Source organism: Tenrec ecaudatus, chromosome 5 (genome assembly GCF_050624435.1).
Source record: "Tenrec ecaudatus isolate mTenEca1 chromosome 5, mTenEca1.hap1, whole genome shotgun sequence".
NCBI lineage: Eukaryota > Metazoa > Chordata > Mammalia > Afrosoricida > Tenrecidae > Tenrec > Tenrec ecaudatus.
Window position 1 is genome coordinate 160258791 of NC_134534.1, and position 17563 is coordinate 160276353.

Below are 17563 nucleotides of genomic sequence, written 5' to 3' on the forward strand. Positions count from 1 at the left end.
TCGGCAAAATGCTCCTGAGCGCAGCAAGGCAACAGCCTTGTGTGGTCCCTTAGAATTATCATTGAAGTGTCACAGAATGCAAGCCGAGTGTTAACTTCAGTACTCTTCTTGGGCCAGGCTTGTGTCGGGTTTCTTGTTTTAGGCAAAAAGGACAAGACAGATCTTGAATTTTATGGTCTATCCACAGAATTCAAATATCACAGCCGAATTGGCATTCTATCCTACTTCTTTATCCCCAAAGGCTTATATTGATGTGTGACATTTAGTGCTTCCGTTGTTGTTGTTCGTCACCATGGAGTTGATTCTGACTCACGGTGACCCTGCGGGTGCAGAGTGGAACCGCTCCACAGCGGGCTCAAGGCCGTGACCTTTCAGACCCAGCACCAGGCCTGTCTCCTGAGGTGCGCTGGGGTGGATGCGAACCACCGTACAGGGGAGCTTTCATCTTTGAGAGCCTTTAATTCACACACCCCAAAAGTTGCTTTGCTGACAGAATCACAGCTTCACGAGGTCACCTTCATGCCAACAACAGCAGCTGCTCCTACTCATTGACTCATAATTTATACAAGGGACTATCAACTCTTTTCCTTGTTTTGACTTATAATCTTCACCGTCCAGAGGCTGAGAAAGACTACTAATTTGCCCAAGTCCATGTGACTGCATCAGAGGGCTTGGTTTTTTCCCTTACTTTTCACTACTCACACACGCATACACACACACACAAACACACACTCAGCCATTGAGTAGATGTTGACACATAGCAACCCCCTCTGGACTCTCCAAGACTGGAACTGATACATTAGTAGAAAACCCCATCTTTCTCCTGCAGAGCTGCAGGTGGTTTGGGGCTGCAGAGAGTGGCAATTGTTGAAATTAATTCATTTTATCAGAAAGTTCCCTGATGGCATCGTGGGTTAAGTGTTGGACTGCTAACCTGCAGGTTGGCTGTTCCAACCCACCAGCTGCTCTGTGAGAGAAAGATGAGGCTCTCCCATAAAGATGTACAGATTTAGGAACCCTATGGAATGGTCCTACCCTGTCCTATAGGATTTTCAGGAGTCAGAATCAACTCAAGAGTAGTAGGTTTAGTTTTCATGATCCTGAGATAGTGGCTTTGATGATCTCGAGTGGGAGATATGGGTTTGATTCCTGACCAGGGCAATGTTGTTGAACAGGCTTGCAACTAAGAAGAAAGGCCTGGCTATCTCCTTCTGAAAATCAGCTAATGAACATCCTAGGGATCACAGCAATCTGATCGGCAACTGATCATGAGAGAGGGATCATGATCTTTCATTCCTTTGTGTATCAGGTTTCTTTGCGGGTCAGCAGCTAACAACAACAATTCATTTGTCTTCCTAAATCTTATTTCTTTTGCTGCGATTGACAATATGTACAGCAAACATCCATCAACTCGACCGTTTCCTTGGGTACAGTTTAGTGGCATGGGTTATGTTCATCAAGTTGTACTGTTATTCTCACCCTCCTCTTCTGACTGGTTTCTTCCTCATTGACATGAATGCACTGCCTGCTAATGTTTCTGTCTAACCTTTTGAGTTGCTGTTGTCAGTTTGACCCCATTTAGAAAGTTCTTTTAAAATCATAATGCATAAGAAAGATCTTTATTACTAGTGAAGCTAAACTAGTATTCTGTTTAAGATTACTTCAGAGGATATTTGCTGTTGAAAGTTTAAACATGAATCTCAGGGCAACAATTTCAGAGTTTTACCCCCCTCCATGGCTCCAGAAAGTCTAGAGTACATGAAAATGTGAGATGCTATTCTGCATTTGCTTCCTTTTAATCAGGATTCTTGTCTTTGCAGCGTCTTTGACAATATGTTCAGCAGCTGGGCACCACCCAGTTCTTCTGCTCTCGTAGCAAAGGAGGCAGTTGTCTGCAAAGGCAGTTGGCCACACATTCCATATTCTCCACCATAGCTGACTTTCCTTTCTCCGCTATAGTGATAAATTTTAACCACGATATTAACACGTGTCACAGAAAGATGTCTCAAACATCTCTTTCATAAGTGCTGATCTTTTACTCCTCTGGATTATGGAAGCTCCTTTCTGGGACTGCCTAACGAGGTTCTCTGTGAGTGATAAGCACATCCATATAAGAATGGGCGAGGGATCTGGGCTAATTAGGGGGACAACATTAAAAGATGGCTGAGTACAAAGCAGGCCTTTGTTTGACTCACTGTAAGAGGACAGGTGGCCATTACAAGAGTCCCGAGAGAGTTCACGGGCAGGCGAGGATGAGAAGGGGATAACATGAAGTGCAAAGGGGGTTCTTCCACAAGAGAGGGGGAAACAAAGGAATCTAGCGCTACCACGCCTGTCAATGGAGGAGAACTAGAGCAGGCATCATGGGAGCTCCTCCACTCTTTACATAAATGCGGGACATTTAGATCTACTCTGGCCCTACAAAGTTTAGCTCAAGCAGCACTGGCCCCTTTGCCATGTCATGGCTTCCACGGCATGCTAAAAACCACCAGGTGCCACTGAGCCACTCCCAGGTCAGAGAGTAGAATTGTACTCCCTAAGAATTTTCAGTAGCTGATTTTCTGGAAGTAGGTTCTCAGGTCTTTCTTCTGGGTGGACTTGAACGTCTCACCTGCAAGTTACTGCTCAGCTGGGTAACCACTGGCACACCAGCTACTTCCCCATCCCCGGTACTCCTGGTTCCACCTGCCCCGGCTCACAATTGACTTTACAAATGGCTACTTTTTTCCCGCAAGCCATCCATTACATAGTGTCGAGAACTCCTTCCATAAAGATGTGTTATGCATTTTAAGAGTTGGGTTTACAAAACTTTGGTTTACATTCAAAATGTTCTAGAGGTGAGTTTTGTAAAAGAAGATATCCCTCAAGTGTATTCCTTGTCTTTGAGGGCCCTCAAAACCCTTCAGTTGCGTATCTAGTTCTTATTCCTTCTTGGACACTTGGAAACAAAGAGCCTGGAGCACGGCACACACTGTGCTTACACCTGTGAGTGCAAATGTGTAGCCTGGAATCAGCTTAAAAAGAGCACAGAGACAGCCGTTATGGAGAACCGACGTCTCTACGGGGTGTTAATTTAGAGAGTCAAGGATATGTTTGGGGTAGTAACTCTAAGAGACTGGTTATATAGTAATTCAGTAAATTCTTGACATTTGTATCAGTACACCTTCATCTGGTAACCAAAGCAGATAGCACTAATCAATCATGGCACTCTCTCCAGCCAGAGTCACTTCTGCCTAGCCTTATATTCTTCCTCAATGTCCTTAACTAAGCCATTGCTCTCGTCGGGTGCCATCAAGTCGATTTTAGTTCATAGCAACCCTCATGAAATAATAGAACTGCCCTATAGGACTCTCTAAGAAATGGTGGCAATTTGAGGGACTTGGCTATATGCACCCCAACATTCATATTTACAGAATGAACTAGCAGCATTTTATCCTTCACCCCCTCCCTGCCCCCGCCCCCGGTGATATTTCCTATGTGTTACCAAACTCTGAGTATGTCTAGGAGAGATATAACACTAGTTTCTGAACCAGAAGCTTAAGCAATGTGTTCTGGCAAGTGTAGGTACGTACTGAATGTGAGGAGAGAATCAGAAACCAAGTACTAGCCAGCAGTGATGTCTTACAGAACCCTAACAGCAGGGCGAAGGTCAGTTGATTGGAAGGTCGGTTGTCATGAATTCAGTTGGTGCCCAATTAATGTTAGCTTTTATGACTCTTATGAACATTGACCAAGAAAATAGTTCAGATTTTTATTTTCTACTTTCTGGAAATACTGTATTATAATGTCTTGAGTGGTAGGAAATGCATTCTCTTCTATCCGGAACTGATAGGCTTGAGGTTTTTGTGTTACATAAATTTGTGTGTGTGTGTGTGTGTGTGTGTGTGTGTGTGTGTGTGTGTGTGTGTGTGTGTAGTTGTAAAAGTAGATAGACTTGGTTAAAATAAAGTTCCATTGTTAATTTTAGCATTCATTAATAAAGTTCCATTATTAATTTTAGCATTCAAGACAAAGCCTGGGCTACTCTGGCAGGCTCAATGAGTATAAGAGTTTTCATTTACTTACTGTCTTGTTGGAGGCATGAGGCAGAAACACAGGAGAAGGTTAATTATTAGAAGAGTTAAGGAACGGGATACCTTCAAGGCACCGTGTATTGATTGTCTTTTCTGTGGCAGACAACAATTGTCTACTGGCCATGTTTTTCCATGTTTGATGCTAGCACTGCATCAAACAGAAATAGGGATGAGCGATGACACCCTCCTTGTTTTCATAGGAGGGACCCTTGCTCATTATCTCTGTGAACATGACTTAGCTCGGCTGTGTCGGCATCATCATCAAAGCCACCAAGAACCACGATTTCACACATGCAGAGAAGGCACGGCCTTCATCTCAGGGAAGGTGATGGTCCTACACCATGTTAGGAAACCTAAGAGGGATGTCAGTTGTTCTCCTCCTTAAAGCACACAGACACCCAGCATTTACTAGGTGCTCTGTAAATGTGTCCAACACACACGTAGGTGACCCTGAGATGTGTGTACTCTGGTAACTAAACTGCATAAATGGACACGTCTGAAATTCAGCAGTTCAGCTGTTTAATTTAGTAAATCAACTGTGCCAATGGCATATAGAGGATTACATAGGAATTCTGGATCTCTGGTCGGTTAGTGGTTACACATTGAGCTGCTAGCTCTGAGGTCCGCAATTCAAAATCACCAGCCTCTCTCCAGAAGAAAGACATGGCTTTCTACTGCTGGGAAGAGCTATGGTCCCAGAAACGCACAGGTCGCTATGCTTCGGCAGGGACGGACTACATAGCAGTGAAAGGTTTTTTTTGTGTGTTTGTTTTTTTTTTACAATATCTACATGTTAGATAATAAAGCTAAAGGCTTCTCCAAGATTTGTCTCACAAATACTACCTTCCTTTTTGCGTTCCTGGAAGCCCTTTATTGTACCTGGAACCAAAGAGCAAGCTGAGGAAAAGCAAACAGGGAGCAGTGCCGCCCTAATTAACCCAGAGCTCCTCCTCCCTCTCAGCCTTGCTAACCAGCCCTCGGGCTCCATTTAAAAGCCACGAATTCTCCCAATTCACACCCATTGTCAGGCTGTGTCTTTGTGCTCATCAGACCACCGGTCAAAGAAGGACTCACAAATTGTAGACTCAGAATGAATAATTGCCTTGCACATACGATGCCCAGAGAGACAAGGAAACCCCTACCCCAGTCCCTTAGCTTCCCTCGTGCTTTCAGTGGCTCACACTAGGTCATTCATACCCTCATCTCCTCTGGAGAGTGAAGGATGGGAAATAGACGAGTTAAGGATGTTGGCGCTTCTGGGGTGTTGAGAAATTGAGGAAGGTGAGGAGAGGGAAAGGGACTTAGGCACCCTGTGAAGTAACAGCTTGGTTGGTTTGAAAGCACACTTTAAGATTGAATTACAGGAAAACACAAGAACTGAGGCTGTTTAAAAAATAAAATAAAATGACGAGGGCATTTCATTTCTTATAAGGCTTGATTTTTCATTTCCATGAGTTTGCATACATTTTAACCACATGCCCTAGATTGTCCAAGATATGTTATTGCAAATTTTCAGCCCTACTGGGTTTTTCTATATGTAAATTCACAAGCTTTTCAAGGGAAAGAAAATAAACCTTTTCTCAGATCAATCTGACGGAATTTGAGGCTTGAAAATAGGGCTCCCATTGTTGCATGTGTGGTTATACACCAATGACCGTAGAAACTCATAGCTCCTCATGCCCTAGCATTGGCATTTAAAATTAACCCAAACCAAGGCCATGACCACCTGGTTGATTCTGCCTCATAGTGACCCGTTCAAGGTTTCTCAGGTTGAAAAGCTTTAGAGGAGCAGACAGTCTCATCTTTCTCTCAAAGGGTGGCTGGTGGATTTGAAACCTGCAACCTTGCAGTAAGCAGTCCAGCACTTAACCGGATAGTTTCCATAGGGATAAATATACAAGAGGGCTTCTAAGGGTTTGCAAGAAATGGAATTGAAAGATAAGGTGCATTTGACCCAGGCCATGGTAGGTACTTCCATTCACTCCATATGAATAAGAAGGCCAGAGAAGAACTGATGTATTTGCATGATGGCCTGGCATGGCATATGTACTTCCAGAATGATAGTCAAATCTGTCTCGGAAGATGCATAGCCAGAATGACATGTTAAAGCCAAATCAGCTGCCATCGAGTCGATTCTGACTCACAATGACTGTCTATGACAGAGTAGAACTGCTCCCTGGGGTTTCCGCGTCCGTAAATCTTTCTAGGAGGAGAAAGCTGACTTTCCGTCTCAGAGTATCTTTCAGTTAGCAGCCCAACTTCTAACCCACGCTGGGGTCCTTCTCAGGAGGGGCTAGCCCTGGAAAAGGTCATCATGCTGAGTAACGTGTCGCTGAAAAAGAGAAAGGTCCTCAATAAAATAGATTGACATGGGTTTGGGGAACAACGTAACAATGTGAAGATGGCACGGAATCGGGCAGCGTTACATTCTGTTGCCCGTCGGCTCATAAAATTAGTTGGAGTCAACTCAACGACATACACACACACAGTTTCATTCTTCATTTTGTTTGTAGGCCACAGTTGAAAAGAATCTGGCTGCTGCGCATTATAGATTCCCTACTTGCTGTTGTCTACCATTTTCATTTTGTTCTTCCTTTTTTCCCTTCTCTGGGTTCAAATCTGGACTTGATACATCTGAGCCAGGTCCCAGTCTTAAAAAGGAATGGCAGCTAAAGGCAGGACACTTCGACACGTGGAGTCGAATTGTTGTCAACTGCTGTCAAGTTGGCCCTTACTTGTGGCCACGCATGTATAGCAGAACCAGACATTCTTGATCCTGCTCCATCCCCACGATCCGTTATCGATCCGCCCTTGTGATCTATAAGGTTTTCATTGACTTAGTTTTGGAATTAGATCACCAGATAATCTTTCCTAGTCTTAGTCTAGAACATCGGCTAAAACCGGCTCAGCATAATGGCCACATGCCAGCCTTCACTGGTAGGCAGACAGTCGTGGCTGTGCATCATGACAAGCATTGGCTAGGAATCGGAGGTGAGAATTCGACCAGTGAACCATCGCTGTCAGTAGGAAGGAGGAAAACTGGCATCTTAATTCAAAACCTAAAGCAGGCTGACTCATAAGTAGCCACATTTCCTTGGACCCAGGTGGCTTCATCTTCATGTTAAATAACTGATCATAAATACATCAACAGGGATTGCACAAAGCTTGGGTGTGTTAGTCCGGGTAGACTAGAGAAACAAATCCATGGACACACATATGTGTATAAGAAAGAGATTTATATCCAAGAGCAATTGAACACTGAGAAAACAGCCCAGTCTAGATCAAGTCCATAAGTCCAATATTAGCCTGTATGTCCAACACCAATCTATAAAGTCCTCTTCAGACTCATGAAATACATGCAATGATGCCGAATATAGAAGATCACAGGCCAGTAGGTAGAAAGCCTTTGGATCCAGTGGCAATGGAAACATTTCAGTGCTGGCAGGGGTCTCTGCATGACTTCTCAGCACCCAGGGCTGCATCAGGGTGGGTCCATGTGTCTTGTCAGCTACTATGTCTCCCACAGTGTGGCCGAGAGAGAAGTGTCTCCTGCCTCCAAGGAAGAAGTACAGGAGTTCCCAGAATTCTCAGAAGGCCGTGCCCACACAGAGGCCTCAATGACTATGACCTGATGGACAGGCTAGACTCCACCCCTCCACTCTGAACCCTCAAACTGACAAATGATTATATATCTACCACAGATACCAAAACAACCTAGTCTGTGTGTCCGTGTACTTGCCAGGGAAGTGCCGGATGGCTACGGCATTTACACCATCTTGAATCTGAGCATGCTTCACAACGTCGCAAGCACTTAGTCCCCCTAAGAGACTTTTAATTCGATTTTTCAAAAAAAATAGGCAAATCTTTTTCATTTAGATGTTCTCCCCTGCTTCTGACCTGGATAAAAAGATTTCTGGAGGAAATAAACCCGAGAGGAGGTAGTTTTTCTGTGTCAGATAAGTTCTTCCGTCCCGAGTCATGGGACTGGTATAGGCACAGGTGTGTGTCTGTCAGAAGTACAAACCGAGTTCTCCCGGTGTACTTCGACTGGGCAGCAGCGATGATATAAGCAATGGAAATTTCAGTACCTTCACTTACTTAGACAATGTGTTAGGCTGATCTTCTAGAAAAGTAAAAGCAGTGACTGCGTGTGTGTGTGTGTGTGTGTGTGTGTGTGTGTGTGTGTGTGTGTGTGCCAAAACAAAAAACTCCTTACCCTCAAGTTGATTCTGACTCATGTTGACCCTATAGGACAGAGTAGACCTGACCCCCTGTAGGCTTCCAAGACTTTAATTCTTTACAGGAGTAGAAAGCCTCATCTTTCTCCCACGGAGAGGTTGATGGTTTTGAATTGCTGATCTTGCAATTAGCAGTCCAACACTTAACCACTATGCCACCATGGCCCCTTGTGTGTATATTTAGAAATTTATATCACACAGTTGAAGAAGTGGATAAGTCCATCCAGGTTCCAGTCTATGAGTCAGATGTAAACGGAAGCCTTCTTCTGACTCCTCTAGCTGCAGGGGCTGATGAACAGGAAGCAAGAAGACGAAGCAGGAAGACCTACCTGCTGGTGGGTACAGAGCTAAATGAATCTGAGTTCAATCAACCAGATTCAGGATCTGGATCCAGCAGTAGAAGTGAGCTAGCTTTCACACACTGACAATGTACACTGAGTATGCCACATATCATATGAGAGAATCCCGGCCCGCCACATTGACATAAAACCTAACTTTCACAGATACCGTTTCCAAAAAGCTCATGGTGGACAGAAGCTGAGTCTCACCAGGTTTTATTGGGACAGTTTGTTGATTGTCCTCAGAGGCAGGGTAGGTCAGGACTTGGGAGTCTCCACTGAAGAAGGTGCTGTAGGTATGAAAAGCTAAGTTTTCTATTCTGTTTCCTTTGAGTCTATCCCAGACCACTTAGTTACAGCTTATTGGCATCAGCAAACTCCTAAGGAGTAAAGTGCAAATGTTCTTAAGCCTCATTAATTGACTCCTTATCATTTCGAAATTTGAGCCAGCATCTTCGCTGCAGGGTGTAAGTGTACCTCTGCTCAATCTGTGACACGATGTTTACAAAGTCAATGAATTGTGCAGTCAGAATGGCTGAAGAATGTTGAACCCCCTCTGGAGAGCAAAAGAAAAACCCACCTTCAGATACCAACAGTTTCAGCAGGCCATTAAACGGTTCATCTTTTTGTGTAAAAAGTCGCTTCTCTGTACCTTGGCGCAGTTTCTAGGAGGGCTCTTCCTGAGCACTCCTTCAAGATAATGGTAGTTCCTTTGAGTTGTCTCATCTTTGGAAATAATGGTCTCTTTTAAAAATAGGTATATATATTTTTTCTTTTTAAACATTTTATTAGGGGCTCATACAACTCTTATCACAATCCATACATACATCAATTGTGTAAAGCACATCTGTACATTCTTTGCCCTCATTTTCAAAGCATTTGCTCTCCCTTTGCATCAAGTCCTCTTTTTCCCTCCCTCCCCACTACCCCCTCCCTCATGAGCCCTTCATAATTTATAAATTATTATTTTGTCATATCTTGCTCTGTCCAACGTCTCCCTTCACCCCCTTTTCTGTTGCCCATCTCCCAGGGAGGAGGTCACATGTAGATCCTTGTAATCGGTTCCCTCTTTCCAACCCACTCACCCTCTACCCTCCCAGTATCATCCCTCACACCTCTGGTCCTGAAGGTTTCATCCGCCCTGGATTCCCCTGCACTCCCAGCTCCTATCTGCACCAGTGTACATCCTCTATTCCAGCCAGACTTGCAAGGTAGAATTCGGATCATGGTGGGGGGAGGGGGATAGGTATATTTTCAGCATTTTTTTCAACTGAGCACCAGTGATCATAAAGTACTCTGTCACAGACCTCAGAGGGTAGAACTAGGAACCAGACTAGGATTTAGTTGCCAAGGAGAAGACAGTTGGGTAAGAAAAAGATGGCAGACTATAAAGTACAATAGAAGGTTAAAAAGGCTCTATCACAAGAGGTCTAAGTAAAGGAGGGAGAAATTCTCTGCCTGGGAGCATCAGGGTACTTTACAGAATAAGTGACATTTGACCAGACTTGTGGCTATTTCAGGTTGACCATGGTTTCTTTAATCAGTTTTTACTGTATTTCTGAACTAAGTTTGCTTGCTTCTTAAATACTTGGCGCTCAAATACAGATACCCCACTGCTTCTTTCCCTCTGTCTTAACTTAATATACAAAACTATGATGGAGTCAACATTTTTTCAACCATGTAGAGATGATTTAAAGTGTTGACTTGTGATGTATCAGTTAACTTTATGACCTTTTTCATCTTATTAATAGTCTGTAAACTTAAGTGCATCCAATAATCAGCCAGACTGTAGTATTTTAAACCATATGCCGAGTTTTTCAGCATACTTTTTATGCAGTTTTTGTGGTAAAATTAGGTGCCTCGGCTGCTATTCGGGTCAGCTTACACTCAAGTATATACAGTAAGTCACCTGCTTGAATCATTTGATTTTTAATCTTTCAAGTTGTTCGCTGCTGAAGAACCATAAATAGGATCCTATTTCAAATTGTATTGACCATACTGGTCATTGTGGGGTTTGCTGCTCTGTGTAATCTGTGAGTGGGTAAATAGGCAGTGCTTAACTGGAATTGGAGTCTTCTCTGGAGCAATTAACACTCTCGACTGTTCACCAACAGATCAAAGTTTCAAGGCCACCCAGGCGACCTCGAAGGAAGGCTTACTTGGTTAGGATCACCATGATTCAGAGTCAGCCTGAATCATGGTGAAGGCATCTGGTGAGCGGCCAGGTTTCGCCAGGCTGTTTAGTGCAGCTGAGAACCATGTCCCTTACCATTCTCTATGCCTCTCACGAACAACTCCTAGCCAGGAAAATGCCCCCAGCTCCCCAGGCACGCAGAGCAATAGCATTTAGAACATCCTATGCCTTCCAGGTCAGCTTCCGAGGAGCAAGGCTGCTTCAGTTGAGAAGGCCGCTCAAAGCAATCAAGGGCACTGTCCATTCTCAAAGTGCAGGACAGTGGTTTCTACACGATTGAGAACCAATCCAGACGCTTATTATGAAGCCCGTGCTGGAGGCTATATGTATGGTGATGCAGGAGGGAGGCCTCTGCCGCCTGCTATGAAGAGTCTGCACCCCCCAGCCCCCAACCCCGTGTAGCTGAAGGGGGTGAGGGTGTTCTACAGAATGCCAGGACAAACGCAAAAGCTTCACCATCCCTGCTGTGGTGCAGCCTGGCAAAGCCAGGCCTGTTCTCAGCTCTGAGCCTTCGGCTAAAGGCTTGATACCTTTCACACTCAGCCCATTGCCACCGAATCCGACTCCTATAGTGACCCTGTAGGACAGTGGTTCTCAGTCTGTGGGTCGAGACCCCTCCGGTAGGATCAAATGACCCTTTCACAAGGGTTGCCTGATTCATAACAGAACAAAATGACAGTGATGAAGTAGCAACGAGAATAATGTTATGGTTGGGGGTCACCGGCACATGAGGCACTGTAGTAAAGGGTCGTGGCGTTAGGAAGGTGGAGAACCACGGCTGGAGGACAAGCAGAACTGCCCCTGTGCGTGTCTGAGACTGTCTGTCTGTAGGCAGCAGACAACCTCCCCTTTCTCTCACGGGGCAGCTGGTGGGTTGAGTGGATCTGAGTTGCTGACCTTGCAGCAGTAGCTAAAAGCGTCACCACTAGACCTCCAGAGCTGCTCGACACGTAGTAAGTGCTCAATAAATGTAGATACAGGAGTAGATGACTCTGAAAGCCTTTATTCTCAGAAAGTGTTAGAAACGGTCATTTCTGGCTTCTGAATTCAACAACTCCGCTCTCTCAAAAATGACCTAGTCCAGCAGCCTGCACTAGGAGTGAGTAGTGATTTGGGATCATTCATTACTTCGGAGAAGAAAAAGATGTTGAATTCTCAAAGCTTGTCACACCAACAGCACTTTCTGTGCCTCAGTCCCACTCACGGTCATCCAGTCGATGTTGAGTTCTAGTGATCCTACACAGGCCTGCCATGCTATGTCAGTCTTCAAGGGAGCAGACAGCCTCATCTTCCTCCTGAGAAACAGTGGGTTGATTCGAACTGCCAACCTTGCTTATACCAACACATACAAGTGTGCCAGCAGGGCTCCTTTGTATTACCCAAAAAATCCCAACTTACTGCCATCAAATCCATGTGATCCTATAGGACAGAGCAGAAAGCTCCATCTTTCTCCCATCAAGCTGCTGGTGGTTTCAAACTGCCGACTTTGCCGATCACAGGCCAGCAAGGAACCGCTCTGCTGCCTGAGCACCCTTTGTGTGCGAGCCCTTTGTTTTACCTGGAAACAGAGACCAGGCAGTGAAGAGAGGGCAGTGCATCGTGTCACTGTTTTGAAATCAAACCCTGGTTAACTGCGAATTTTACTAACATCCTGTATCCCAACAAAATGACAAATTTCCTCCTCCGTGTATTCTAAAAAATCAGTGAGTTGGGCACTGCAGTTGAAAGTGGGGTGTGAGAGGTAGACTTAGCAAGGTTTATGGGGAGGCGGATCCCACTGTCTTCTTTCTATTTTCCTTCCAACCTTTTTGAGGACCCCTTGTAGAAAGTGACCAGGAGTCCAAGTGGCATAGTGTTGGCATAGTGGTTGCTCATTGGGCTGCTAATTACACGGTCAGCAGTTTGAAACCACCTGCTGCTCTGCTTTCTACTCCTAGTTTTAAAAAAATTAGTCTTATAAATCCACAGGAGCAGTGACCTGCCCAATAAGTTCAAGCTGACATCCACTACATGGCAGCACATGTCATTATGCTAATATAAATAATATATTTGACATAAGCTAGGTAGTTAACAGCAAGATTGGCAGTTCAAAACCGCCAGCTGCTCCTTGGGAGAAAGTTGAGGCTTTCTACTCCCATAAAGAGTTACAGTCTCAACAACCCAAAAGGGGCAGTTCTACCCTGTCCCATAGGGTTTGCTGTGAGTCGGAATTGAGTTTGGCTTGGGGTTTGAGGATATAATGAAAGGCCCTGATGTTGTCTCGTAGGTGAGTTGATATCGAGAGCATCCTGGTAAAACTGGATAGTCTAGGCAGACCCCTGAGCATCACTGTAACATCTGTGTCCTGTTGGGCTGTGTAGTAATTTGATTTAGTAAATCCTTCTCTCTGTTTGTATACACAGTGACCTAAAAAAGAAATATTATTCCCAAGAGTGCCTTTGTGATTGTTTGTTTAAATTAAGTTTCATTTGGATTTAATCTTAACCAAATCTTTAGAGAGCCAGGCGGGCTCTCAGTAATGAAGTGCTGTGTGTTTGAACCAGTGAAAGGAGCTGCCAGACTGAAGGATTCCTCCGTAAATGAGTGGGCTTTCTAATGTTACACTTGGGTGGTACAAGCCGAGTGCTAGATGATTAGTTTATGGTCTAGATCATTGTATTTTTATTACACTCATAAAATCTGTGTTTCTCCTCATTTTCGTAATGGCTTCAATGAGCTTCTATACCTTCTAAAGGCACATTAAATTGTTATGTGATGAAAGCGCCGATTTAGAAGAGCTGCTTTTAAAGCTTAAAGTAAGACACATGTTTTGAATTCTCATCTTATTGTTGGATTTGCACTAACTAAATGGAAAGCGCCTTGTTTCGAGCATAATTCATATTTATTTGCGGGCTTTTCCATAACTGTCAGTAGGTCCCATTAAATTCCAATATAACCGATACACAGTGAGGTGCCGCAAAGATATTGACAATTTCGATCACATGGGAAGGTAAATCAATATTAAAAGAGGAAAATATTGCGTACATGTCTGACGTTTTAAAGGTAATTTAAGAGGGGGAGAGTTTAATAACACGGACTATGAAAAGAAGGCATTTTATATCCAAGATATGTGGATTTTTAAATAACAATATCTTAATTGGATTGTTATGCCTGTATTTAAAAAGAAACGAATGCTCTCTTGAATACTAAATTTGCATCTGAACGCAGTTGTTCATAACAATTTCTTTGACGTTAATGTAACTCATTGCAGGAAAAGCCTAGCACTCGTCACTCTAGAATGTAACACGCTAATAAATGCCTGCAACTTCGACATCAGCGTAACCCCTGAGAGCCAGCGGTTTTAGTAACGGCGCTGTAAGAACTGATACATAGGTTTATAGCCATGAAGTTGTGACTTGTGTTTAAAAGGCATTGGGGGCAGGTTTATGTGGACATCCATTTGTTGCTTGTGCCTCTGAGTTATTTTCAGCGTGCCTATTCTGAATTATTAAAGCAGCTGGGGTTCTGTTTCCATCTGAATAATCGTCTCTAGATTCTGAGAGCGCTAAGTGAAACTCCGGTGCTGAAGGTGGCTGCACACAATGAACTTCTAAAATGGGGCGGGGGGGTTGTTGGTTTTTTTTCCCCCTCAGAACCTGCTTCTGATAGGATAGCGATTTGACAAAGGAAAATATTTATCTGGTTTTACACAAAATAATGACAGCTAGCACCTCAGACCTCAGATTGTTTCACAGTGGAAGGGAGCGAGCATCTCTCTCGAAGCACCCCAGCCTGCCAGATGTGGAGGGCAGCGCCCCACCTACCCTCCTTGGATGCTTTGGGTTGCGGTAGAGGGAATGTTCTATCTAGACCCTACGCTGGGCAGCCAGACAGCTGATCCTGGAATGCACGGAGGAGTTTCTCGGTGAATTCACTGGATGTTTTTTTTTAACTTCTCTTTTAATTTTTTTTAATATTTCATGGAAGCATGCAAAGCGTGGGTCCAGCTTATGCAGAGAGTTGAAGGCAGCTGCAGAGTGAAAGTGTCTAATGAAAATGAAATAAATTTCCTGTGAATGGAATAAATTTTGATTGTGTCTCGGAGTGCAGTAATTATACATGTCACGCAGTAATCAGGCAGTCACACTGTGGCCACGGTGCCTTCCTTTGTCTGCAGATGGTCTGGGAGAGCGGCTGCGTGGTTATTGTCATGCTGACGCCCCTCACGGAGAATGGAGTCAAGCAGTGCTACCACTACTGGCCAGACGAAGGCTCCAATCTCTACCACATCTATGAGGTACCTGACCCAAATGCAGCTGTGTGGAAAGTCAACTGTAAGGCCAAGGGTGCTGGCAAGCTGGCTTCAACGTTGCCTAATCCCATTCAACCCCGGAGGAAACCTCCCTTCAGCCAGTTGAGAGAGGCATCTAAGACACATGGTCCTCACAGCCCAACCTGCAGAAGAATTCCTTCTGCCCAGTCTCCAGGCACAGCCACCGCCAGCAAGGAAGACCGAGCTGAAAGAAGGGACTGCAGTCCCAGGCCTGCTACTAGGATGGCTAGTGCTTTCATTCAGTATTTCGAGTGCACAGGGACTAGTTAACGGTAGAAGGAAAGCCAGGTGATCTACAGCCCCAAACCAGCCATTGAGAACCAGACAGATCCCAGTTCCATGGTGCCACACTTGGGGGACCAAGCGTGGGAACCAACTTGACATCAACTGGTGGTCTGATTTGTTTGTTTTTAAGCAGGCTCACCACGCTCACCTTGTAGAAAGACAGAGAGCCCAACCCTTAAAACAGTCATGCCATTGAGAATTGGACTCTGGGGTACATTGCAGGTTTTTGATTTTTAAAAACACAATGCTACAGAGAGGAATATATAGATATCCCTCCAATATATATAGATTGACCTCCCCAGGGCGGCCCATGGAATCCAGTCCCATATAACGGGCCTTTAAATGGGGTCTACTTTTTAAAAGCACCCTGCTGTGATTCTAATTGCTTATTGATCTCTCTGGCTGAGCAGTGTGGTCGTTCTATGGTGCTGTTTAGAGCCTTGTGTACGTAGCGTTTGACCTTTTTATTTGAGGATAACCTGCTGACAAGCTTATTTCCCTTGCTGGATTCTCTACCCACATTAAGAATGAACTGAATCAACTTGGGCCTTTAAATAAGCCCAGGCATGCAGCTTTTGCTTCTGTTTTGCATTAAAATTAATCAGAACACCGAGGCCCGTGGTCGGAAGCCTGTTAGAAGCTCGATATTAAGCCTAAATCACATAGCTGTGACTTTTAGGTCACTGCAAGTAGACTTAAAATGTGGAAAGTGATTTGGCGGTAGCCACACGAATACAACTCTGGGCTTCTTTTGTTCTCCTTAGTTTTAAATCCAGGTATGCTGCCTTAGGTAGTTTAAGCTTGAGAGGGGCTTAGGTTGTATATTCAGTGGATTGATTGGTGCTTTTGTTCAAAAGCCTCTGAAGCCCCTAGGTGACACTGGAAGCAACACCAAAGTTCTCTTTGCCATGAAGCCCTTTAAATTAAATGGGGGGGGGGGCACAAAGTCCGTTGTCAGTGCATCCCTGCAACACCCAATGTGCCATCTTGAGCCTGTCCCGTTCTCTGCTCCCAAGTAGCCTCCTGCTCAGCTCCGCTTTAGATTCGTGCTGCCTGGGCCTCTCACAGTTTCCCTTTTCCGCCTTCTGCCTCCATCCAGGTGAATCTGGTCTCGGAGCACATCTGGTGTGAGGATTTCCTCGTGAGGAGCTTCTATCTGAAGAATCTCCAAACCAACGAGACGCGAACCGTGACCCAGTTCCATTTCCTTAGTTGGTATGACCAGGGCGTTCCATCCTCCACAAGGTCACTACTGGATTTCCGAAGGTATCACAAAGAGCCCAATAGCAGATTAGCGTATTTACAGCATGGGCATCAGATAAAAAGGACGCACGTTGTAATGCCAGCTTTCCATAACGCTGAGATGCCACCGATTGTAAAATGTTCCATCGTTGGTATCATTGCCTTAAGAGGAGAGAGAGGAAAGGAAAGAAAAAGAAAAAGGACTGTATTAAATGTACATATTAATGATGAGATGTTTCTGCATTTTAAAGGCATTAAAACATGAAGGGGGAATGGGCATCTTAGAATTGTGGAAATATGGTAATTATCTTTGATAAAGTTCACCAACTGATGAAGAGCCCTGAAGTTTATATTTCATAGAATATTCATGAATAAATATTGAATGTGGGTATTCATATAGTTGGATGCAATGATGAGATTTAATAAGTTTAGATCCAGGTTTTAAAATGGGGAATTCTCGATGAAAGCCTGGGTGGAGTTCGCAGATGACATGTATATATTTTCAGTGCCATTTTGAAACTGCTTTTTTTTAATTCAGTATTTTGTTCCTTACTAAAATCAGCTAGCCACACAACCAGTTGTCTTATATTATCATGTATTTATTGAACTGTTGCAACGAATGCCAGACTCTGTCTTACAGGGAGATATTTACAATGCAGAGAAAACAAAATGTAAGACTGACACTTTGCACATCAAATTTGGTAATCGTTTGTGGTAAATGGGTAAGCAATGACAGAGAAAGCGAAGGTTTGGAACGCCAAGTTCTGAGTTATACGGAACCTCTGACATTCGACTACTTGAAAATCTGCACACCAAGGGAAGCAGAGACCTATTCCTAAGGAATTAGGCGTAGCACGGGGGCACTGGGGAAGCTAGCATTC

General features: G+C 44.3%; 1 protein-coding gene across 1 annotated transcript in view; it reads left to right on the forward strand.

Moving 5' to 3' along the window:
• Positions 1 to 17563, forward strand: part of PTPRN2 (protein tyrosine phosphatase receptor type N2) — a 1071863-nt gene that overhangs the window by 1012191 nt on the left and 42109 nt on the right. Inside the window, exons 18-19 of the mRNA XM_075550901.1 lie at positions 15000 to 15119; positions 16540 to 16706. Coding sequence (XP_075407016.1) covers positions 15000 to 15119; positions 16540 to 16706 — 287 coding nt within the window. The remainder of the gene's footprint in view (positions 1 to 14999; positions 15120 to 16539; positions 16707 to 17563) is intronic.